The sequence below is a fragment of the Thamnophis elegans genome, chromosome 12 (genome assembly GCF_009769535.1).
Source record: "Thamnophis elegans isolate rThaEle1 chromosome 12, rThaEle1.pri, whole genome shotgun sequence".
Lineage (NCBI taxonomy): Eukaryota > Metazoa > Chordata > Lepidosauria > Squamata > Colubridae > Thamnophis > Thamnophis elegans.
Window position 1 is genome coordinate 7,273,226 of NC_045552.1, and position 25,273 is coordinate 7,298,498.

General features: G+C 43.8%; 2 protein-coding genes across 3 annotated transcripts; both read right to left on the bottom strand.

The window, feature by feature from the left end:
* Positions 1–1,575: 1,575 nt before the first annotated feature.
* Positions 1,576–9,526, bottom strand: LOC116516073 (protein RoBo-1-like). The gene is made up of 4 exons (XM_032228449.1): positions 9,345–9,526; positions 7,268–7,420; positions 3,470–3,598; positions 1,576–2,468 (listed from the first exon to the last, which is right to left on the bottom strand). Exons 2-4 carry the CDS (start codon positions 7,398–7,400, stop codon positions 2,266–2,268), a joined length of 465 nt encoding a protein of 154 aa, XP_032084340.1. The 5' UTR covers positions 7,401–7,420; positions 9,345–9,526; the 3' UTR covers positions 1,576–2,265.
* A 6,586-nt stretch (positions 9,527–16,112) lies between these two features.
* Positions 16,113–25,064, bottom strand: LOC116515724 (interferon-inducible GTPase 5-like). Of its 2 annotated transcripts, none has more exons than XM_032227914.1 (2): positions 24,792–25,064; positions 16,113–17,715 (listed from the first exon to the last, which is right to left on the bottom strand). In XM_032227914.1, exon 2 carries the CDS (start codon positions 17,687–17,689, stop codon positions 16,520–16,522), a length of 1,170 nt encoding a protein of 389 aa, XP_032083805.1. In that variant the 5' UTR covers positions 17,690–17,715; positions 24,792–25,064; the 3' UTR covers positions 16,113–16,519. The 2 variants fall into 2 exon arrangements, with proteins under 2 accessions (XP_032083805.1, XP_032083804.1); XM_032227913.1 differs by lacking the exon at positions 16,113–17,715 and adding an exon at positions 20,415–22,160 and having other exon boundaries at positions 24,792–24,966.
* Between the last annotated feature and the right edge of the window lie 209 nt (positions 25,065–25,273).

The window sequence follows — 25,273 nt, forward strand, 5'->3', positions numbered from 1 at the left end:
ATCACATCCATCATCAAGACTGGGTTCCTCGTGCTAGAAGCCAAAGGAAGCTATGAGAGGGAAGAGATTTGACTCAATTATTTTTGCAAGAGTATAAAAAAAAAAATTGTTTACTCTTGCAAAAAGTTGTAAGTAGTAACCTCTCTTGTGTTGTATTTGAACATCTCTCCCTCTCTCTTCCTCCCTCTCTCTCCCTCTCTCTCCCTCTCCCCCCTCTCCCCCTTAAGTTCTATACTCCTCTTTCTCACGTGTTTTTAAAACACCAGTGTGTTGGGGGAACAGTGTATGAACTTGATCTGATCTGGCTTAGGTGTTTCTAATTGCCATCATTGGGAGGAATGGCAAGAACTAAAGAAAAGTTCCCCCATAATCTTCTGGCAATTGAGGGGAGCAGGGGACATCACAGAGGTGGGTTCCTACCAGTTCGCACCTATTCGGTAGAACCGGTTCGTCAAATCTACTGAACCAGTTAGAAGAGGTTCCACCAGTGGACCCAGAAAGCAGGCCACACCTACAGAAGAGGTTCCAAAAATTTTTGAAACCCACCACTGGGACATCACCAATACAGGGGGAACAAGGAAAAAGAAAGAGGGAAAAGATTAAGATCTCCTGTTCACCAAAATTACATCGTTACTCATTTAACTGACACAAACATTACTTTTTATTCAAAAATAATGAGGGAGAAACGAAATAGCATATGTGTTTGACTTTGTATACAAGTCACGTTTCAAAAACTTCTCTCGGCTGGTATCCCAGAAGCAGGAAGTTTGCATCTTGCTTTTTTTTTTACTCTTGCAAAAAGTAGTGAGTAGTAACCTCTCCTGTGTTGCATTTGACCATCTCTCTCTCTCTCCCTCTGCCTCTTTCTCCCTCTCTCTCTTACGTTTTATACTCCTCGTTCTCACATGTTATTGAAACCCCAGTCCGTTTGGTAGAGCAGTGTATGAACATCTGGCTTAGGTGTTTCTAACTGCCATCACTGCGAGGAATACAGGGGGAACAAGGAAAAAGAAAGAGGGAAAAGGTTAATATCCCCCGTGGCACGACATAACCGCGAACGTCAAAAGCGTGCCCACAACAGCGCGCCCACAACAGCGCGCCGACAGAAGCGTGATTTAACTTAAGGTAAGGTTTAGGGTTAGGTTTAGGTTTAGGGTTAGGGTTAGGGTTAGGGTTAGGGTTAGGTTTAGGGGTAGGTTTAGGGTTAGGTTTAGGGTTAGGTTTAGGGTTAGGTTAGGGGTAGGTTTAGGGTTAGGTTTAGGGTTAGGTTAGGGGTAGGTTTAGGGTTAGGTTTAGGGTTAGGTTTAGGGGTAGGTTTAGGGGTAGGTTTAGGGTAGGTTTAGCGTTAGGTTTAGGGTTATTTTTAGGGTTATGTTACAGCACGCTTCTGTCGGTGCGCTGTTGTCGGCGCGCTGTTGTCGCGCGGTTTTGATGGTGCGGTTTTGTCACCGCGCTTTAGTCACTCGCGCTTTAGTCTACCGCAGTTTTGTGGTGGAACCAATATCCCCTGTTCACCAAAATTACATCATTACTCATTTAACTGACGCAAACATTACTTTTTATTCAAACCTAAAGCATAAAAAGGAAGAGCATATGTACACTATTTGACTTTGAATACACGTTTCAAAGACTTGTCTGGCTGGTATCCCAGAAGCAGGAAGCTTGCATCTTGAACTGATGGAAAAGAGCAGGAGCCAAAGTCAGTTGTTGATTGGGAGGAGGGGAGATCAAAATATTGTCTTCGTTGTAGCAGGAGATGCAGCTTGGGATCCAGAAGCTGGTGTCTTCTGCTGCTTCTCAGCTAAAGACCCTGAATGGAGGACTTAGTTGACTAGGGAGAAGAGGTGAAAGTGACTCAGTAGGACATCTAGATGGGTTACTGTGACAATTGGACCTTCAACCTTGAAATGAAAGCTTGAGCTTCTACCACCCTATTGAGATGCCAGGAAGACTGGAGAACGGAGACACACAATCTAAAGATTTGATACGCTGGGGAGGAGATCAAACAAGGGGAAGGAGGGCCAGAATGAAATATCTCCCATGCCATTTAAAAGATGTGAGCCTTGTGTCAACATTTAGGGCAGTCTCGAGGTCCAACTTCATCGATGGAACCGTAAATCGATGCCAGGTCTTCTTTCAATCTCCCAGGTCTTTGACTTGTTCAAATAAAAATCAAAATATCTCCAAATAGCCAAACTGGGGAAAGGAAACGCAGTGCCAAACTTAACTGGCCTCTTGGTGGATAGTCAGAAATGTTTTTTGTCTTCAATAGGCACTAAAGAAGAAAAGCTTCATTGGCAGAAGAGCCAAGAGGAAAACTTCACGAGAGGAACAGCTGGTAACAATCTTGGGTTCGAAGCAGGTTACATCCGTGATCCTGAATTTATTAATAAGTGGCTTCTTGTAGGTTTTTAGTATATTACAGGAAGATTCTGTGGTGCACCCTTTTATGGGTCTCCTCAACTTATCTAGAAAAGAAAATCAAAAGTCAGCCCATTAGATAAATGGGGCACAAATGCCATCTGACTGTTTTGTATTGTTAATCCAAGTGTTCGCATTCAAAATCATTTACCCATGGTAGCCAACTTGGAGGTGGAAAAATGCAGGAAGGGAAGAGAAGAAAAAGAGGAAGGAAGGAAGGAAGGAAGGAAGGAAGGAAGGAAGGAAGGAAGGAAGGAAGGAAGGAAGGAAGGAAGGGGGAAGGAAGGAAGGTGGAAGGAAGGAAGGTGGGTGGGAGGGAGGGAAGAAGGAAGAGGATGAAGAGGGGAGGGAGAGAGGGAGGAACAAAGGAAGGAGGGGAGGTTTAGGAGGAATAGGAGAAAGAAGGTTGGGAGGGAGGAAGGAAGAGGCAGGAGGGAAGGAGGGAGGGAAGAAGGAAGGGGAGGAGAAAGGTTGGGAGGGAGAGAGGGAGGAACAAAGGAAGAAGGGAAGGAATAGGAGGAGTAGGAGAAGAAAGGTTGGGAGGGAGGGAGAAAGGAAGAGGAGGAGGCAGGGAGGGAGGGAGGGAGGGAGGGAGGGAGGGAAGAAGGAAGGGAAGGAGAAAGGTTGGGAGGGAGGAAGAGGAGGAGGGAGGAGGGAGGGAGGAAGAAAAAAGGATGGGAGGGAGGGAAGAAGGAAGGGGAGGAGGGGGCGGGAGAGAGGGAGGAACGAAGGAAGGAGGGAAGGAAGGAATGGGAGGAGTAGGAGAAGGAAGGTTGGGAGGGAGGAAGAGGAGGAGGCAGGGAGGGAGGGAGGAAGGAAGGCATTTACATTTCAAAAAGATGTGTCATTGTTCATTTTTCTAATATATAACACCAACATGTCAAATTTTAGGAGACCTAATGGTTCATCATTAAAAAATAAGCTTCCATAATGAGCACCATGTTTTACTTATTTCTGACCTCTGGTCATTCTCAGTCTCTGTGGTTAAGACCAAGAATAACTTCAGAACAGAGGAAAAGGGAGGAGGGCGGGGTTCTATCAGAATTACCTTTAATAAAACCTTCAAAACAATATGTTGCAGATCCAGTGCAATCCATTGCCTTCACTGAACAGATACCTGTGTCTAAATAGCAGACCGGACAGCGTTTCCCATTGTTGGTGGTGTTTACTGGAGGCACTGCAAAGCGAAACAGAGGTCAGGAGTTTTATAGAGTTCACGCAAACAGCTACACCATTTAGAGACCACATATGAATTAATGAATGTTAATTAAATTAACCACCTGGTCGAATCATGTTTGGGACCAGAAATGAAATTTGGGCCAGAAACAGCCAAGAAATCCCAGGAGAGAGACCGCCTACTGCCAATTACCTCCACCAGACCAATTAGATCCCACAGACTAGGCCTCCTCCGAATTCCATCAGCCGGCCAGTGTCGACTGGCGACTACCCGGAGGAGGGCCTTCTCTGTGGCCGCTCCGACCCTCTGGAACGAACTCCCCGTGGAGATTCGTACCCTCACCACCCTCCAGGCCTTCCGCAAAGCCCTTAAAACCTGGCTATTCCGACAGGCCTGGGGCTAAAGACTCGTTGCCCCACTTCGAATGGTATGATTGTTGTGCTTTTAACTATGTATGGTTTTATGTTTTGTTACTCTGTTTGTATTTCCCCTCCCTTTTTGAGTTGTGAGCCGCCCTGAGTCCCTTCAGGGAAAAGGGCGGCATACAAATAAATTAAACGAAACCAAACGGATTTGTAGGATTGACTTTTTGGAAGTCGAAACAGATCCAAGGAGATGTGCAATCGCAAAGCATCTATACATTTCTTTTTTTAAAAAAAAAATACTTTTTTTCTTAAAAAAATAAAAAAAAGACTGACAGAACGCATCCAGGAACACCAGCTGGCAGTCAGAAGGCATGATGAAAATGGTTGAATTTCCCAACCGATAAGACAGATTTAACACTAGTATCGATGGGGAAAATGTGAGAATCTTAAACCAGGCCAAGTCCAGAAACGCCAGGGGATTTCTAGAAGCCTGGCACTATGACAAATTAGCCATCGACAGACACATAGACATAAACAACATCTATATCAGTGGTGGGTTATAGCCGGTACATCCCGGTATGGATGTACCAATGCCTGATGGGAGCAGCACATACCATTCCAGTACGGTGCTGCGGAAGGCCCACATGCCCGCCTGTTCTCCTACCGGGCCATTTGTGTATGAGCATGCAGTGAATGGTGCCTGCGCGACGCTCTGCCAAGCAGCTGGAGCATCGCAGGGCGGTGGACGCCCAGCCCCATCGCAGCATACCGGTTGCGACGGATCTGGAACCCACACTGATCTACATACAATGCAAAAGAGACCATTAACCAGCCCAAAAGAGAACAGAAAGACTCCAGCACCTCTCCACTAATAATCAGGAACCAGATCCACATAGATTAACCCCAAGGTTAACTTCAGACCAACTCTCAAGTAAACCATACCCCAATCAAGAAACTACCAAATAGCCATCAGTAAGCAACCCAACCAAAGGATCTCTTAACAGCACCCCTACCCACACAGAAAGGCAAGTCAGCAGAATATAAACTGACAGCAAACAGCACTCCTTCCTAGCCCTGATGATGTTACCTAGTTGGATCATAAAACATCTGCAAGAAAACAAGCGAGCTCAGAGAGCACCAAGGACTCCTCAGAAAATACTTCCCAATGATTAGTCCCATCCAAGTCTTAACCAGGCCCAACTCTGCTTAGCTTCACACCCAGGTGTTGTCTCCCATTGAAGGCAAGCTATTAGTCAAACAGGCATATTCAACACCATAGACACTTATTCTTTTTTTTTTAATTTATTTTATTTTATCAATTTCATATATACATTCACAATTATATGATCTCATAACTGTTATTAATAATATGTATTTATAACAATTTTTCCCTACTGTTGACAATATACTTGAAGATTGCTTTTTTATCATCCCATAGATCCATCTTATCTTACAACGGTCCTACTTCTTCCCTCCCTCCCTCTTTCCTTCCCTCGTTTCTTCTCTCCTACTCCCCTTCCTTCCCTCCCTCCTTCTCTCCTTCCCTCCTTCCTTCCCTCCTTTCTTTTCTCCTTCTCTCCTTCCTTTCCCCCTTCCTTTCCTCCTTCCTTCCCCCCTTCCTTCTCTCCTACATTCCCTCCTTCCTTCCCTCCTTCCTTCCCTCCTTTCTTCTCTCCTTTCTTCCCTCCTTCCTTCCCTCCTTTCTTCTCTCCTTCTCTCCTTGCTTCCCTCCCTCCTTCCCTCCTTGCTTCCCTCCCTCCTTCCCTCCCTCCTTCCTACCCCCTTTCTTCTCTTTCTTTTCCCCTTCCTTCCTTCCTTCCTCCTCTCCTTTCCCTTCTCTCCTTCCCCTTCCTCCCCTTTACCCTTCCCCTCTTCTTCCCATTCCTCCCCTCTTTCCTACTCTTACCTTCCCTCCCACTCTTCCTCTGCCTTTCCCTTTCTCCTAATCCTCTCCTTTCTCCTCTCCTTCCTATCTTTCCTTCTACTCCTCCATCCATCCACTCTAACCGTTGTTGTGTTTACATATTCTCCTCTTCAGAGGATGACCTGGTTCTCTTTTTCTTATTCTTACACTTATTCTTAACCATGATGGGACCATGATGATAAATATGTGTCAGTCGACAGGAAGTTCTTCAGCTGGACAGACATGGGGGCTATGGACTCTCAAGAGTCTCACATGAACCCTGTCTGACAAACCAACTCTGGGGGTCCTTTTTTTGGATCAGAACCCCTCTGGAGGAGGGGCGAAGAAGGCATCAGACCCAGTGGGAGGCAATAGGTCTCTCACAGGTCAGAGATTTGCCCTATGAATTGGAGTCAGGGTGGCAGCCTGCAACATGGCTGACAAGATGTTGGCTTCCAGTCAAAGCAAAGAAACAGGAGGGTGTGGAAGAGATGAAAGACCAGTAAGAAAATTTATCTAACCCACAGCTATAAATCAAACCTGGAAAAGGCAAAGAAATCTTGAGAACATAAATAATGTTGAAGGTCAGATCAGGATTTTTTTCAAAAAGAAAGAAAGAAAGAAAAGGAAAATAAAGGGTTGAAACACATACACACACCCAAAAAATCTATTTTGTTTGAAATAAATTCTGACAGAAAGGGAGGCAGCAGAGAAGTGACAAACCCACTCAAATATAAACTCTAAGTTTGGTTTTGGATTTGAAACAGAAACCAAACATTCCAAGGATTTACTTACTTCATTTGGACTTTTTGCCAACTAATATATCTTAAGCAACTCCAAAAAATCAGGAAAAGAGCACTTCTTCTCACTGATAACTGATAATCTAACCTTAACTATGTGGGAAGTATTAATTAACCAACTGCCATAAATCAGAATTTGGAAAAGCAGGAGGTAAAAAGAAATATCTGAATCTGGCTGTTTGCAAGTTTGTTCCAAGTTATATATTTTGAGCAGCTATAATCAACCGGACCTGGAAGATGGCAGGAAAAAGAGTAATAATAGAATCAAGAACTGGGAAATATGAAGGGTTTTTTTCTTTCTTCTTTTTTTTTCTCTCTGCAAAAGATTAAGATGGCCCCAGCTTCCCTTCCGGTTTCACAGTAGTTGAATTAAATTTAAGATGGACCAGAATCTCGAAATAAGACTTGTATAACTAACTGCAATTTTGGAACTGGACATTAAGGAAGAACAAAAGACCAAGATGGCTCCCATCGTTCTTCCCCACAGCAACTTGGGCTGCATTGTGGTCATAAGTCGAGGACTTCTTTTTTTAACATTTGTATTCCAGATCCTCCTCCCACTCTCTTGAGAGCACAGCCAGCGTTGCTGAAGTCGACCTACTTTCTGTAGAGGGAGGGGTGCAGCCGTCACTTCTGCAGCAATCGTACTGTCTCCTTATGTAATATCCTTTGTTGTAGGACAGCTCAATAAACCGAGTCTTGCAGTACCTCCGAGTTGCGCAACCCAGGATCATCTTGGTTTGTGTTTTGTTACCTGCAAAAGTGGGAAAAGGATGCATTGAGATGAGTATCCACCCAGCAAGGCGGATCAGACCAAGAAACAGACTCTCAGGCAAGACTTCTTCTTCTTCTTGTGCCATATCCGTCATCGGACATTGGCGATCATGTTGCCGATCCTATTTTTATCAACAGCCGCACGGAAAAGGGTGGCTGCATTTTGCCCAAACCAGTCCCTTATATTTTGAAGCCGTGATGTTCTTCGGTTCCACCACAAAACCGGGGACGACAAAATCACGGTCGACGAAAGCGCGCATTTGACGTCATCACAGCGCGACGAAGACATCGCGCTGTGATCGAAAAATGTAAAAATAAAGCGAAAACCTTACCCTAACCCCCCCAAACCTAACCCTAAACCTAACCCTTAACCTAACCCTAAATCTAACCCTAAACCTAACCGTTAACGTAACGCTAAACCTAACGCTAACCCTTAACCTAACACTAAACGTAACCCTAACGCTCTATACCTAACCCTAACCCTTAACCTAACCCTAACCCTAACCCTAACCCTAACCCTTACCTTTATGTGAATCAGCTTGCTTTAATTTAATTTTTATTTCAATTTTTAATTGTTTTCGTCGCGCTGTGATGACGTCAAATGCGCGCTTTCGTCGATCGCGCTTTTGTGGACTGCGGTTTTGATGGGTCACGATGTTCTTCTTCAGCCTGGACCTCGTTTGCCTTCAATCTTTCCCTGGGGAATTAAGTAAAGTTTCCCGTGTTTTTCCAGGCGTCACATTGCACGTCCGCAAATATTCTGCCTTTCGCTTTTTGACTTTTTTTTTTTTTTTGTCACTTATATAATCTTTTTTACTGTCTACTATGGCATTATAATCTCCTACTATGCAGATATTCCTCACTCCAATTTCTCTAATTTTTTCATGCAATTTTTTAGTCCTTCTGATTTTCGTTTGGGGCGTATATTGCTACCAGTAGTATTGATTTTTGATTTATCCACATCTCTATCATTAATATTCTTCCCTTTGGGTCTGCATAAATTAAATTTGTCTTTATCCCATCTTTAACATATATCGCTATCCCTTTTCTCTTTTCTTCTGCTGATGCTGCATATAATTTGCAATGTCCTGGTGACTGGCCCAAAGTCATGCAGCCAGCTTTCATAGCTAAGGCAGAACTAGAACTCACGTTCTCCTGGTTTCTAGCCTGATGCCTTAACCACTATACCAATCTGGCTGTCCAATCTTAATTAACATCTTCAATATTTGATCTTAAATCTGAGCAATGGTTTAATTGCTGAGCCCCATGAACAGAAACAGAGCTAAAATGGCCATTCACGTCAGAGGTGGGTTCCTGCCAGTTCGCACCAGTTCGGTAGAACCGGTTCATCAAATCTACTGAACTGGTTAGAAGAGGCTCCACCAGTGGACCCGGAAAGCAGGCCCCACCTACAGAAGAGGTTCCAAAATTTTTTGAAACCCACCACTGACATACAAACACACACACAGACTCACAGAGAGAAAGAGAAAGAGAAAGGAAGGAAGGAAGGAAGGAAGGAAGGAAGGAAGGAAGAAAGAAAGAAAGAAAGAAAGAAAGAAAGAAAGAAAGAAAGAAAGAAGAAAAAAAGAAAAAAAGAAAGAAAAAGTGAGAGATAAAAAAAGGAAAAAGGGATAGACAAAAGGAAGGAAAGAAAGAGAGAGAGAAAGAGAGAGAGAGAGAGAGAGAAAGGAAACACATGGCCGGCAAGCCACTCCCACCAGGTCACATGGCCGGCAAGCCACTCCCACAAAGGAGGCCACACCCACAGAGTAGGTTCGAAATTTTTTTGAAACCCACCACTGATTCACGTTTTCTGGATATCTATCTTTGGTCAACCCAATTCAATGAGAATGTTTCTGATCATCTCCATGGTCTCTGTCAAGTTAACAGCGGTCCTCACCCACCTTTGACAATTTCGGTCAGGTTTCTCAGGCACCTATGTTTACGCACGTTACAGTTCTCAAATGGCTTTGTGCAGTTTGAATCACCCTCCTTGTCACAGGTTATACACTGGAAGGTTGCGCCTGGGAGAGAAAAACACAGGGTGGATCAGGGGTGTCAAACTCGATTTCATTGAGGGTGGCATCAAGGTTGTGTTTAACCTCAGGGGTCTGGGGTGGGCATGGCCAGCTCGACATCACTGGTGTTGGGGGGCGGACCTGTGGTGGCCAAGTGGTAAGGCAGGACTTCCCTCAGACCCTTCCTCCCTCTCATTATAACCTTCCTTCCTTCCTTCCTTTTCTTCTTTGCCCTTCCCTCTTCCTTCCACTTTCTTCTTCCTTCCTCTCTTTCCTTCTTTTTCCTTCCTTGCTCTCTTCCCATCTTCCCTTTTTTTTTCTTTGTCTTTCCTCTTTCCCTTTCTCCTTTCCTGTCCCTTCTTGGATGCTCAAATGCAACAGGGGAAACATTTCTCCTTTGGTTCTGTTTGGCTTTTAGTTTGTTTTGCTAGCCCTCCGCCAGCGAAAATGGAGCTCAAGGAGGATGCGCACGGGTCTCCCAGCACCCCAAGCTCCATTTTTGCTGGCAGATGGCTGCAGGAGGCCGTCGCGACCAAAAGCAGACTACCATGTGTGAACCTCCCAAGCTCCATTTTTGCTGTCAGAGGTACTACAGGCCAGTCATTTGCTGTTTCCAAGACAGCCCCACAGGCCAGATTTAAGAATCTCATGGGCCACATACAGCCTGTAGGCCTTAAAGTTGATACCTTTGGCTTAGACTCTGAATCAGAGAAGATCCACTGAAGGCCACAATCTTGTTAACTGAAATGGTACCAGACAGAGATTTATCTGCTTATTCTACCCAGGCTGCTTCCAATTTAATAAATGACAACGCGTTTTGTAAATGCAAGCAGTAAAGGAAAGCTGAAAAAAATATATCAGGAATGGAGAACGGTGTGACTAACTGACTTCGTACCTGTTCTCAAAAGCACAGAGAAGAGGAAATATCCCAGAAGAATTTGCATGATGAAACAGGTGACTTGGGCAAATATTTTTCTCTCACTATCCTGAAGAACCTGAAAATATTTTTTTTTAAGGAATTAGGACTCCTGCCACGAAATATCAGACCTTTTCTTGCCAAGGGGTCGGCAACCTTAAACACTCAAAGAGCCACAAAGGTCCTAACCGGAAGCTCCCCGTTCAATTTTGGAGCCAACTGGAAGTCCAGTTCCCCCACCATAGTGTCTTTTTCCTCTACCTGTTCTAACTGAAAGCCCTATCAATTGTGGAGCCAACTGGCAACAAGGGAGCCACAGCAGAGGGATGAAAGAGCCACATGCGGCTCCAGAGCCGCAGATTGCTAACCCCTGGGATGGGTTAAATGACCTCATTAAAAGCTATCACTTTGCTTAGTGTCTATGGAGTTTCTCAACCATCCAGGTCAAGGTTGTCCCAAAAGTGCTTTTTTTTCCCAAAAGGCAACTGGAGTTTCTTGGTTTATCTCCTTTCAAAAACACTTTGCTTCTCATCCAAGAAGCTTCTTCGATGCTAAGTAATTGGTGGGGAACTGAAGGACTTCCAAAGGCTGTAAATCCTTCCATTCCCCACCAGTTAGTTAGAATTGGGAGTGGGGGAATACTTCTTGGATGGGAAGCTAAAGATTTTCCAAGGAAGAAATCGAGAGTGTCCAGTGGCCTTTTGGAAAAAGCACTTTTGGTTGTTGCGTCTCATAGAAGTTAAGTTACCTGGAATTCTGGGATCTCCCACACTTGGTGAAAATCGTTTTGTGCAGCCCAAAAATGTCTAATCCCCCACTCCTTTCTTATGTGTGTGGTAGCGAATGAGGCATTTCAAGCACATTCTACATACAGGATATCTTTGACCCCTTGAGTGCTGGGCTGCTTGAGGATTTCCTTTGCCTAGTTGAAGAAAGCTGCATCCACAGAAACAAGGGTCCATAGCATTGGAAGGGCAGGGGTCCCCCAATCTCCAGCCCACAGGCCACTACCAGGCTGTTAGCTGTTTAGAACTGGGCTGTGGAAGCCACACCCGCATGTCCATGTGCCCACCACTTGCATGAAACCCTACCTTCTCCCCTTCTCCCCCTCCTTGCCAGCCCGCAGTGCCGAAAAGATTGAAGCAACTTTGCTCTACCGTAAATGTTTGCCAGCAACTATTCTCACTTTAGCACTTTCTTAATCAAGCCATTCTCTCCAGCTACTCTGCAGTTTAACTGTCACTTAGTTAGCTCAGAGTTCTCCCCTCTCCCATGAGCTGCTGCCTGGGGAATTCTGGGAGTTGAAGTCCACATCTCTTTAAGTGTCCAAGGTTGAAACACGTTGGCATTTATTCTTTGGATGGATGGATGGATGGATGGATGGATGGATAGGCAGGTAGGCAGGCAGGCAGGCACAGCAAACAGATATAGAGACTGAGATAGAAACGTACAGATAAATAATAGGTAGAGGATATAGATAGATGATAGATAATAAGAGATAGATGATAGATAGATAGATAGATAGATAGATAGATAGATAGATAGATAGATAGATAGATAGATGACAGACAGACATAAGACAGACAGACACAGAAAAACAGATATAGAGGTAGAGACTGAGATAGAAACATAGACACAGATAAATAATAGGTAGAGGATATAGATAGATGATAGATGATAAGAGATAGATGATTGATGGATGGATAGATAGATAGATAGATAGATAGATAGATAGATAGATAGATAGACAGACAGACAGACAGACAGACACAGAAAAAACGGATATAGAGGTAGAGACTGAGATAGAAACATAGACACAGATAAATAATAGGTAGAGGACATAGATAGATGCTTGATGATAAGAGATAGATGATGGATGGATGGATGGATGGATGGATGGATGGATGGATGGATGGATGGGTGGGTGGGTGGATAGATGGACAGACAGACAGACAGACGCAGAAAAACAGATATAAAGGTAGAGACTGAGATAGAAACATAGATAAATAATAGGTAGAGGGGATAGATAGATAGATAGATAGATAGATAGATAGATAGATAGATAGATAGATAGATAGATAGATAGATAGATAGATAGACAGACAGACAGACAGACAGATGATAGATAGACAGACAGACAGATGATAGATAGACAGACAGACAGACAGACAGACATGATAGAAAAATAGATAGTTGATTGATAATACCAACAGACAAATAGAGAAAGTGGAGAGAGAGAGAGAGAGAGAGAGGGAGGGAGGGAGGAAGGAAGGAAGGAAGGAAGGAAGGAAGGAAGGAAGGAAGGAAGGAAGGAAGGAAGGACAGATTAGATAGTTAGAAGGAGAGGGTGCAAGAGAGGGAAGGAATGAGTGAGTAAGAGAGACAGACTAGATAGAAAGATTAGAGGAAGGGAAGGAGAGAGGGAGAGACAGATTAAACAGAAAGAGACAGACAGACATCTGGCTGGGAGAGAGAGAGAGAGAAGCTTTATAATTTTGGTAGCAAATGGAGCTGGGAGCCACTTGCCTCACCAAAAATAAAAAGCCGAAAGGAAAAGCCATGGTCCCTCCCAGGCGAAGCCTTGATGTGTTTGGAAGTAAGCCCAGGATTTGCCCAAAGGAAAGATGGGATATTTCCCAGACCGAAAGTGACTCCTACCTGAACCCTCTCCTTCAGTTCCAGAAGCCAGAAGCAGAAACGAGAACCATCTTCTTTCTTCAGCCAAGCCGTTCTGGGCCCAACCCGTTAAGGAACTGGGTGGAGTGTGGTTAAGGCAAGGCCTGTTTTCTGCTTGGCCAATTGCCACCGTGGGCAGCTCACTGCTTCCTGCATGCCAGGGAGGATGCCTGCACAGGGAGCGATTGGATTACAGGAATGGTTCCGATTGTAGCACTTAGGACCCAGCCTATTTGCAAGGTTCTCCAAAAGGGCTAATTATTATACACAGTGACGAAGCAATGAGGTGGCGATGTATAGTAGCAGAACCAGGGGTGGGTTCCTGCCAGTTCTAACCTCTTCTATAGAACCAGTTCCAGCGTCATCCCCCCGCCCATCCGCCCATCATCAAGATGAAGAGCGAGAGGAAGAATTCTGGGAGTTGAAGTCCACAAATCTTAAAGTTGTCAAGTTTGAACACCCCTGGGGTTTTTTTCTAAAGGGTTAAAAGTGCAAGGGTCTTGTAACTTGAAAGCTTTAAGACTTGCGTGCTTCAAATGCCAGAGTTTCTGAGCCAACATGGCTGTAGGAGGAATTCTGGGAGTTGAAGTCCACAAGTCTTAAAGCTGTCAAGTTTGAACACCCCTGGTTTTTTTTTCTAAAGGGTTAGGGGTGCAAGGGTCTTGTAACTTGAAAGCTTTAAGACTTGTGTGCTTCAAATGCCAGAGTTTCTGAGCCAACATTTTGGTTGCTAAGCAAGAGCATTGTTAAGTGAGTTTCGCCACATTTTACAAGTTGGCCATGCCCACCCAGTCACACGGCTGACAAGCCACTCCCACAAAGCAGGCTACACCTACAGAAGAGGTTCTAAAAAAATTTGAAACCCACCACTGAGTAGAACCCTAGCTAAATACTAACAGAAGTAAGAGTTTCCAAGCCCCACTGTTTCTTTTTTATCATTCAAAGAAGTTGCTACCTTCCGTATTTACAGCTCGGCTTAGGAATGTTTACAGTTCTTTTCTGATTCACATGGCTGCCATGATACCACGGCCAATATTTTTCTCCTCTTTTTAAACCCGTCTGCTAATGCCCGAAGCACCTGGCATTTCCCTGCCAAAGTCTATTATTCCCTTTCCCGGAACCTCTTTGTGCATTTCTCTTGTGTCTTCAGGAACGACAAACTTCTTCCTTGTTCCGGCTTCGTACGAGAAGCCATGCCAGAAAGCTGCGTTTAAGGCTAAACCGAGTTCTTCTTCGTACTGCAGGCCGAGGGGAAATTTCCCTAGTTTTTAATTGGCTTATGAATAAATAAACAGAGGCTTTTTTAAGCGAAAGAATTTGTTGTGACCCAGCTCCCCAAATACGCAAACCCCCTGTAGTTGAATAATTCCTATATTTAGGAGCGCCAGCAGCACTGGAAAAAAGTTTTTTTTTCCTCACCGCAGACTAACATGTCTGTCCAGCAGAGAGATGAATAGTTGTCTGCCACATCTATTCATCTCTGCTCCCTACCTTTCATCCCCAGAGCTAGGGTGGGGCTTCGCTAGCAGCGGTGGCTCTTCCGTCCCAAGGATCAGCCCACGGATTTCTACTGTTCTCCTCTCCTCTGCCTTCTGTGCATCAGGCATTGGACCCAGCTGTTCCTCCTCTTCCTCATCAGTCACCCACAGACCTGGGGGCTGGCTGTTGACTCTCCATCTGTGGCCTGACAGATGTCCCAGCCTATGTCTCTGTCTGTCTGTCTCTCTGTCTGTCTGTCTGTCTCTCTCTCTCTCTCTCTGTCTCTCTCTATCTCTCTGTCTCTGTCTGTCTCTGCCTCTGTCTCTGTCTCTCTCTCTCTGACAGCTGCATTCCCTCTTCCCCCTTGGTGCTCTCAGGTTGCCTTGATGCTGACCCTGACTCTCACATCTCCTCCTTCTCTGATTAGGCTGCGGCCCAACAGGCCACAACAGAATTACGTTTCGCAAAAGTTATGACTTGTGTCTTTGCCTGCTAGGAGCAACATTTCTGTAACATATACCAGTAGGAGCAAGCTGGGTCGGTCGATCATGAACACTCAGAGTCACTTTGGAATGAGATGGACAGCAAATTTTATTTTATTTTATTTTATTAGTATTTATAGGCCGCCCTTTTCCCTGAGGGGACTCAGGGCAGCTTACATAAAATAAGGAGGGGAGGATACAGACAATAGACACAAACAATACATAGAAGTAAAATAGTAAGCAACATTCATTCATCATTCGGGTGGGGACAAATTATCTTTATCCCCAGGCCTGACGGGATAGCCAGGTCTTAAGGGCTGTGCGGAAGGTCTGGACGGTGGTGAGGGTACGAATCTCCACGGGGAGCTCGTTCCAAAGGGTCGGAGCTACTACTGAAAAGGGTCTCCTCCGTGTAGTTGCCAGTCAGCACTGACTGGCAGATGGAACTCGGAGGAGGCCTAATCTATGTGATCTAATTGGTCGCAGGGAGGTAATTGGCAGGAGGCGGTCTCTCAAGTACGCAGATCCACTACCAAATGAATTTAAAAAATAAGCAAACAAACATTCTGTCTCCCTGCTCTGACTTCCATTACATTTTACGACTACCAAGCCTATCTACAAGCCATTTGAAGGTTAATTTTCCTCTGCCTATGCGCCAAAATTGTGCACCCGGCAGGGAACCTAGGAAAAATAAACTCTGCCCTGACACACAACACTTTTCCTCTCCTCTGGCAGTTCATCCTTCTGCACATCCCTTCCACTCCTGACCCCCGGTCCCATTTCTCCCATTTCTAACCCAAACCTGCTTTTCTTATGCTGTGCCTTCTTCCATTCTTCAGAGCAATTCATTTCAACTGAAACAAGCCAGAGTTATACAATACAATACAATACCAGAGTTGGAAGGGACCTTGGAGGTCTTCTAGTCCAACCCCCTGCCTAGTTGTGGGTGACCAGGAAAGAGTTTTTCAGCCTAGGCAAACTTGAAGATGTAGACTTCAACTCCCAGAATTCCCCAGTCAGCATGTGTGAATTTCAACAACAAGCATGCTGGTTGAGGAATTCTGGGAGTTCTTTATTATAATAATAACGAATACAATATCCCAAGCAGTATTCATTGAGTATTTTAATGATATTTTTAAAACAATTTGGGAATTTTTGAGCTTAAGAGCAAAACCACCATTTTATTTATAATTGTTAAAATAGAAAGAAAGAAGAAGAAAAGAAAACAGCAAAAGGAAACAATCTCTTGAAACAATAGAGAGAAACATTTAGTTTGCGACTTCCTTTAAAAATATCTATTGACAGACATACTTATTTGCTCTTAGGAAGATTAAGCAAACACTTCAGTTGGAGAATAATTAAAACAAGGAGGACAATGGGTGATTGGAGAAAAGGACTCTAACTAGACATTCAAATATATTATTATTTGCTTCCCCCTGTTCTCATTTGGAAGAAATGCTCTTCTTCAAAGGGGGCTGGATGGCTAATTGGATCTTTCACTGGGACTTTCACCACTTAAGAAGCTTTGCTCGAACGTTTCGGGCATCCTCCACTGTATTGTCAAGAAATTTGTTCAGGAAATAATATGTAAAAGCAAATGAACTCACTCCACCAAACACCATCCCCAGATATTTCACAGGCAATGGCATTACCCAGAGACCAGACTTCACCAAGAGAAAAAGTACCAGCTGTGCATTGACTGTACTGACTAATGGTCTTTTCTGGATCCCCGATTTCAGCTCTTCAAACCCTTTTCCCGTCTGAAGTGCCAGGAAACGGAGGGAGCTCTGGTCTAAGCCAAACACTTTCCAGAAACATTTCAGTGCAACCATCAGGATTCCAAGATCACAAGCTTGAGAGAGACCCACAACAGGAACTGCTCCACAAATGCAAGATACCATCGCCAACTTCTTTATATACGGTTGCATTTTAATCTTTTTGTCCATCAAATTATTTTCTGAGAAAACCTGCCCAGCCAGGGTTAAAAGGTGTTTCTTATAATCAGGAAGTTCAGTGGCCATTTCTTCTCGCAGGAGAGGGAATTCATACATGTGTGGATGCAGGTTGGACACCAGAAAGACTCTTGCAGGGAGCTCAGCTGACTCTTTCAAATTATCTTCACAATAATTCCTGATGGTCTCCAGGGTTTTCTCCATGTTGAAATTCCTTTTCCTCTTTTCACTTTCGATACTGACATCCATTTTGCTACGTACATAGTAAAACTTCTTTCTCATTCTTTGTATTTCCTTTGCCAGGAAAGCATCATTTTCAGTAAAGCGGTCGGTGACAATCATGATAAAGACATCATATCTTTCAAACTGGACCTTCTCAAAATATTCAGCTGCCTTTGAATTACGCGCTCTGATCTCTGGTAACTCCCATATCGTAATATTGGGAAAAGAGGGGTGGGAATATGCCCTTGGCACTTTGGTTTCCTCTAATCTCCCAACCTCGGCTGCTTCAGCATCACCATCATTTATGCCCCAGAAGGCATTAATGAAGGAGGATTTACCAGCACCTCCTTTTCCAACAACTGCAATATTGAGTGGCAGGTTTTGCACTTCATTTAGATATCCTTGGTATTCAGCTGCTGCTTGGGGGATATTGCCTTGATTTAAATCACTCTTTAAATCTTCAAATTCTCTCCTTACATCGTCTTTTGGAAATATATTGCCCATAGTTGCATTTATTCTGCGCAGGTTACCTGGAAATGAAGAAAGAGATTGTGATTCTCCTCTGTTGTGTCATCCCTGCACATTCCCTATAGTCCCTAATAAGATCACCTCATCTTCTGAGTTCATTCTGTCCATAGGGGATTAAATTAAACCTGGGGTACATTTCTGCACCATCTGCATATCATTGGCTTTTGCAAGTGCAGGAAATCAGGAGTCCAGGCGGTATAGATAAATATATCTATAAGGATCTGAATTACTACAGGTCAAAGCGAGTTGGTGGTAGATAAGATTCAATATGGTGGATTATGCAAAATATTCTTAAAAAGAGGATAAAATTTACTCCTCAGTTATTCTTGTTAGGTATAATTACAGACTGTACAGTTATAGAGCCTAATTTGATTCTGAATTTAACAACCGCAGCAAGACTGTTGGTGGCGCAGTACTGGAAGAAGGAAGAATTGCCGACTATTCAAGAATGGACGTTAAAAGTAACAAATTTAGCAGAGATGGCTAAAATATCGGCATATCTTAAGGACCATTCAGATGAGAAATACAAGCTGGAATGGAGAAGATGAATTGATTACATTCAAAATAAATATGGGATTAAGAAACTCCAGATAGCTTATGAATGACTGAACAAGGAATGTTGCAACTCATCTAAAGTTAGCTTTACAAAAGGGGAGTTAAAGTGCAAGCGAGGGATGATGCTAAAGTTAGTTAGTTTATTTTAGTATATGGTTGTTAAATGTTTATACCCTGTATTTGTTATGGGAGGTTGTCGGGTGGGGGTGGGAGGAGGGGATGTGGGGTTGGGGAGAGGGAAGGTATATATTTGTAAAGCTCTTTAAAACTTTCAATAAAAAAAAGATTCAACAGAATTCGAGGTGGGCTGGACTTAGGTCTATTGTGGGCATGAAGGGACTCGAGGCTGATAACTCACGTGACACGCCCCCTCCCTCAGGCTCAGCCTGGTCATCTCCTTCAGGTTTTGTCTGAGGATTGCCAGTCTGGATGGGGCTCAAGATCAACCTTGTGAAATTGCTTCCAGGGCCATTCATGTTGTTGCTTATGACCTCTTAAGCCCTATATGGCATGGGGTTGAGTTACCTACAGAACCCTCTTCATCTTCTCCCATCAACCCATCCCACCCAATCAGGCACGTTGTAGACCTGACAGCTAAAGAATGTCCCAAAGGTTCTTTTCAAAGGGCAACTGGGCTTCCTTGGTTTTCCTGTAAGTTTTTTACCTCTCATCCAAGAATCTTCTTCGGTTCTGACTGAATGGTGAGGAAGGGAAGGATTGATATCCTTTGCAATCATCTGGTTTTTAGTACTCTGAAGTTCTCATTAACTCAGACTCTTTGAGGGCACTTGTGGGTTTATCTGTGCCCTCAGGGTCACCTGAAGCAGGCCAATGGGTGTGGAACCTTCTTGGAACTGCTAAAAGGATTGTGTTGTAGTTAGGAGATAGGTGACGTCACATCCTTCCTCCTCTGTTGACCGACTTTCCTCTGTATCCAACTTATGGTCTACTGGCAAGAGCTGTTAGGGAACAAACACCCAACCTCCATCAACCATGAGTTTCCAAAGGCCTGGCTAGCGTGTCTGGAGCAGAAACATATCAGCCAGGCTGTAATTGGGTTGATGTACCTGGCCACCTTTCCCTGCTTGATTTGAATAGGAACACTGGCAACTCAAGAGGGAGGACCATGCTTCCAACCCACACACCCTCCCACCCACCCCTCTGGCACCTGTAATGTCAACAGTCCCACATGAGCTGTGAAAGTGGCAACCTGAGAAGGAGGTCAATCACACTACCCAGCATGGGACACGAATGATGAGTTTTCTTCCTGCAGTGGCAGTGGAAACCTTCCCATTGTAAATTGCAGCTGCTATTCTGGCAAACCCCTTGCTCATAACTGAGTCCTTTGATCGGCCACTTTCCAGGTCAGCTGGAAGGATTCTTACAGACCTGGCTGAAGCCCCCCAACAGCAGAATCTTCTCACACCCAGGAGTCAGCTTAGGGATGGATACCTCTTAGAAGAGGTATCCTATCACGGATAGAATCCTGGTAGCCCAACCTGTAGCCACCTCACTTTTGCGTGCATCTGAATCCCCAGATGTATGCAAATCCACCTCTTGCTTCCTTGGGGGATTGTTTTGGGGTTATTTTGTCAAAAAATAACTCAGCTGAGAGATAAAACATGGGGAGGGGGGCAAGCTGGACTTTCACCCATCTGTGTGCCCCACCCTCATTGTACATGGCCAATTTTGGGCTGGGAATGTTCAGTTGGTCAGGTCAGGAAACAGATTTGACAAGACTGCTGGAAACTCTGCTTGGTTTAGCTACTGAATTTTGGAAGCCTGTTGGAAGCTTCCCTCCCTCCCTCTTGCACCTAGGACAGTGGAAGTGAGATTAATTTCTCTGCTGCTTCAATAATCCCTCCCCTGCTTCCTATCCAACCTGTGACTCTCATTAAAGCATCCATGAGAAATATAATCCCATTCACAAGAACCTGTGGGATTCAAGCTTATTTCCTCCCTGCTTGAAGAGAGCTCTTGCTGTTCTCAGCCAAGGGACATTCAAACACTTTTGTCTCACTTCCACAAAGTATTTGTTCTTCAGTTTGTAAATGACTTGACATGTGTTACAGTGGATAAATTGCAATTTAGTCCAGTGGCTTTTAGCAGCTTCTCTAGTGTTCAATTTCATTAACCAAAACCTGCATTCAAAGCTTTATTTAAAATTCTTTTAATTTAAAGAAGAGATGTAACTGCAAAAACAATTTGTGCATAGACAGATAATAACTGAAGTTATGGAATTAATGGTTATAACATTAATGAGACATATCAAGCAGAGCATATTGTTTCTTTCCATGATATTTTTCAAAAACCGCTGTGAAATAGGCAGCTTCAAATTCTCATCAAAATCTCTTATTGTTTTGGTATTTAGAATTGTTACAAATAGAACAGAAAAGAAAGAGAAAGAGAAAAAGAAACCACCCTCAAGCAATACAGATCAATGTTTAATTTCTGAGTTCCCAGGGAGATACCCGCAGACAGAGATACTCCTTTGCCCCCTGGAGGATCAAGCACACACTCCAATCAAGGAATTCTTAAACACAAGAAAACAAGCTTTCCTAAAAGGGGATTGAAACATTATTATTTTCTCCCACCAGTTTCGTTTGGATGAAATGCTGGATTGTTTCCTTCAGAGGAGGTTTTGGGAGGTGTCTTTAAACTTTCTCTGGGATTCTGGTTGCTGAAGAAGTTTTGCTCTAACATTTTGGGCGTCTTCCACAGCATCATCAAGAAAGCTGTTCAGAAAATAATACGTGACTACGTATGAACTCGCACCACCAAACACAGACCCGATAAGAGGTATAACATCAAGAACCATTTCCACCATCGATACGGCGACCCAGAGAGATGACTTCATCAAGAGAGAAAAAACCAATTCTGCATTGATTGTGTTGGCTAAGGGGGTTTTCTTAATAGCCGACCTCAGCTCTTGAAATTCTTTTCCCGTGTGAAGTGCCAGAAATCGGAGGGACTGGTCATCTAAGCCAAACACCCTGCAGAAACGTCTCAGAACATCTATCAAAATTCCAACATCACAAGCCATAGAGAGACCCGGGACAGGCACCGCTCCACAAGCACAAGATATCAAGGCTACCTTCTTTATATAAGATTTCATTAGCTCTTTTTTCCTCATCAATTCATTTTCTGAGAAAATCTGAACAGCCAGTGTTAAAATATCTTTCTTGTGGTCAGGCAGTTCAGTGGCTATTCTCTCGTGCAGGAGAGGGAAATCATACATGTGTACCTCCCGGTTTGATACCAGAAACACACTTGAGGAAACCCCAACTGCCTCTTTCAAACTATCTTCACAATATTTCTTCATAGCAGCCAAGGTGTCTTGCAAATTGAAATTCCTTTTCCCCTTTTCATTGTTGATAGTGACATCAATTCTGCTACACACATAGTAAAACTTCTTCTTCATTCTTTGGATTTCCTTTGCCAGCAAAGTAGTGTTTTCAGTAAAACGATCAGAAATAACCATAATAAAGACATCATATCTTTCAAATTGGACGTACTTCAGATATTTCGCTGCCTTAACCTTATAGGTTCCGATCCCTGGGAGGTCCCATATTTTTATATTAGGGAATGAAGGGTGAGGATAGGCCTTTAGCTCCATGGTTTCTTTCCCTGGCCCAACCTTGGCTGCTTCATTATCATCATCACTTACACCTCGGAAGGCATTGACAAAAGAGGATTTCCCAACACCGGCATCTCCAGTAACTGCGATATTAAGGGGCAGACTCATCATTTCATTTAACTGTTTTTGGTATTCTGCTGCCACTTTGGGGATATTGCCTTGATTCAAATCGCTCTTTAAATCTTCGAATTCTCTCCTTACAGCATCCTTTAGAACTAGATTGCCCATAGCTACTCTTTGTTCGGTGCAGATTATCTGGAAAGGAAAAGAGACAATGGGATGTTTCTCAGCTACTTCAGGCACTTTGAATTTTTGGTTGGAGAATACCTCTGAGAATACCATGAAAACAAACCAATGGATCGTAAAAAGAATCACCCAATAATTCTCAAACAAGGTGGAAAGGTCCAGGTTCCAATTATCCTACTTTGGAAACGTGATGCAGAGACCCAGCTCTCTGCTGATGGCTCTGATGCTGGGAAAAATGGAAGGGAAGAGGAGAAGAGGACAGCCAGCAGCCAAAGAGTTAATCAAATTGGGGTGGAACCAAGTGCAACATTAGGACTCATGAAATAACTGATTAGGGATAGAAAGTCTTGAAGAAAATATATGTACCACCGCAGTGTTAGCAAACCTTTTTGGCACCAAGTGCTCAAACCAGAATGCACATGCATGCATACACATGTGCGTGTGCCAGAAACCTGAAGACCAGCTCATCAGTGTGCGTGCACACACCAGCCAACTGATCTTTGGGTTTCCAGCAGTCACATGCCGAAGACCAGCTGGCCAACACGTGCATGATGTTTTTGGCAATTTTCTGGGTCGTATTCAGGCTGTTTTTGGCCTGGAAAACAACCTGAAAACAGCCCAGAAAACGGCCTAGAAACCCCTCCCAAAAAATCCGGAAAATGGCACAAAAACAGCCTGGGTTTTGGTGTTTTGTGGGGCCATTTTCCGGTGCTCCAGTGCCTGCCGAGAGCAGCTCTGCGATGGTGCACATGCCCAGAGAGAGGGCTCTGTGTGCAACCTCTGGCATGCGTGCCAGATGTTCGCCATCACAGTACTACAGTATGAAAATTATTTGATGGCATAACATCAGTTTACTGGAGAGGGAGGGTGACTTTGGAAAGGAAAGGAAATTGAAATTCTCTGCTTGTCTTTCATGTCTACTCACCTTTAGTTACCAAATCTTGGCAGCCTGGTGGTGATTTCAATCCCTCCCTCCCTCTTGCACCCAAGACAGTTAAGGAAGAATCAGTTCAAGTTTCTTTCTAATGTTCTCTTCCTTTATGAAGTACTCTGGAGTACTTTCAGACTTGCAAGATTACTGTATGTTAATGTAACCTTACCGTGAAATAGCATAAGCCATTTGATCATGTTTCCTAGCTGGTCTAAATCCTAAAGGTCCTAAATTTAACCACTGTGCACTGGTGTCACAGTGGTTAAAGTGCAGTATTGCAGGCAAATTCTGCCCACAGCCTAAAGTTGAATTCTGACTGCGTTCAAGGTTGAGTCATCCTTCCATCCTTCCAAGATCAGTAAAATGAGGACCCTGTCAGGGTTCCAAGTAATATACCCATAGCAAACAAACTTCCAAGGCAGGTAAATTCCTCAAAGAATAGGTTTATTGGATATGCCATATTGGCACTCTGAATATTCCCACGTTTTTCACCTAATTAAAAGTATGCCCCTTTCTCAAAATAACCAGCCACATGGTCCAATCAGATTACTGTCAGGTTGCTAGGTGACTTCAGTCCCTTCCTTTTGAGCATCTGCAGGAATATCCTTGGTTTTCAAGAGAAAGTGTTTTGCTTTGACTAAAACACCCCAACTATCTCTACTCCTCCCCTTCCTCTCCCTCTTCTGCAGTGTGTCAGCACTGAAGTCCCAAAATGGCCTCAGTCAGGCCAGCTTCAGGGTTGACAAACCCACATTATTCGGGGCATTTTGCAAATAATGCTTCTACCTTGTAAACCGCCAAGAGATCTAAACTGCTATAAAGCTCCATGGGGTGATAAATAAGCCTAAATGCTCTTGCTATCGCTGAAGCTGAAATCAGTCTTGGAAATCTGGAAGTACTTCACTTCTTGCTCCCCTTTTTGCCAAAGAACTAGAGAGGGTCCCTCTTGTGCCTCTTGCTCTGTTTACATTCCTAATGCTGGCTACGTTGCCTTTCATCCGTCTGTTCTTTCTATTGTGTGATAAGATCAAGTTGTAATTGTATACTATGACAACTGGTGCCTTTCATAACTGCAACGCCAATTTACCTGGATGAATGTCCAAATCAGGAGGGGAGGGTATGAAAAGTCAGTCAATAGAGGGGGAAGCCTTCCACAAGCTTCTCCTTCCTAGGCAGAAAAAAACAACACCCCCCCCCTGACACCACTCAAAACCCCTGAGCTGCTCCTCCTCCTCTTCTTCCTCTTCTCCTTCTTCTTCTTTATATATATTCCATTGCTTTCCTGTCTTATTGATAAAATGTCTGCCTGATAAAAACATAACCCAATCTATTTATTACCTGCACTCAACTCCAACCCAAAATCCAGGGCAAACCCAAAGAAGATACCATCAAATGTGGGGGAGAAAAGGCTGCTGCTTCTCTGACTGATTCCCCAGAACCACAAAAAACTTTGGGTCAAAACACTTCAGGTCCAGAAATGAGGGTTGAAGGCTGCATGTATTTCCTTAACCCTAGAGGTTATTCTGCAATTAGATGATTCCTAGAAACAGTGTACACAGTGCTCAGTAGAAAAGAAATTATATTGAAGGCTCCTTTATGGGAAGATCAGCAAAAACTAAAGAGGGAATAGAATTTAAAAGCAAAGAGTACAAAATCCACCATAGCTAAGCCTACAGAGGGGAAGAGTATATACCCCAATGCTTACTTACTTTTATCAAATGAGTAATTCTCAAAGGTCTCTACGCAGGCTGCGGTGGATTCCTTTTCAAAAATAGCCAGACTCCTCAGGTCAGAAAGACTGCATCTCTCTTATATACCTTTCACTTCCTTTTGTGTTGGTTTGTCAAATAATAAAAATGTTCCCACCCTTTTTCATGAGTGAATTCCAGCCTATCAAAATCCGAGCCCTCTACAGGCCCAGCATTAAAAGCAGCTGATTTCCAAGAAAAAGAAACTACTTTTGTATGGCCATCAGTTTCCTTCTTTGCAAAAATTTGGCAGACGCTGTAAAACAAAGAAGTGTTGTTGTTTTTTTCAAAATTGGCAACTTTTCAAGTGGGTGGATGTTGTAGAATTCCCCAGCCAGATGGTTTGGTGAAGATAAATGCTTGTTTTTCTATCAGGAGTCGTTCTCAGAGGGATCAAGGCAAGCTGTAGTTGATCTTTGCCCCAAATCGCCAGACTTTTCACA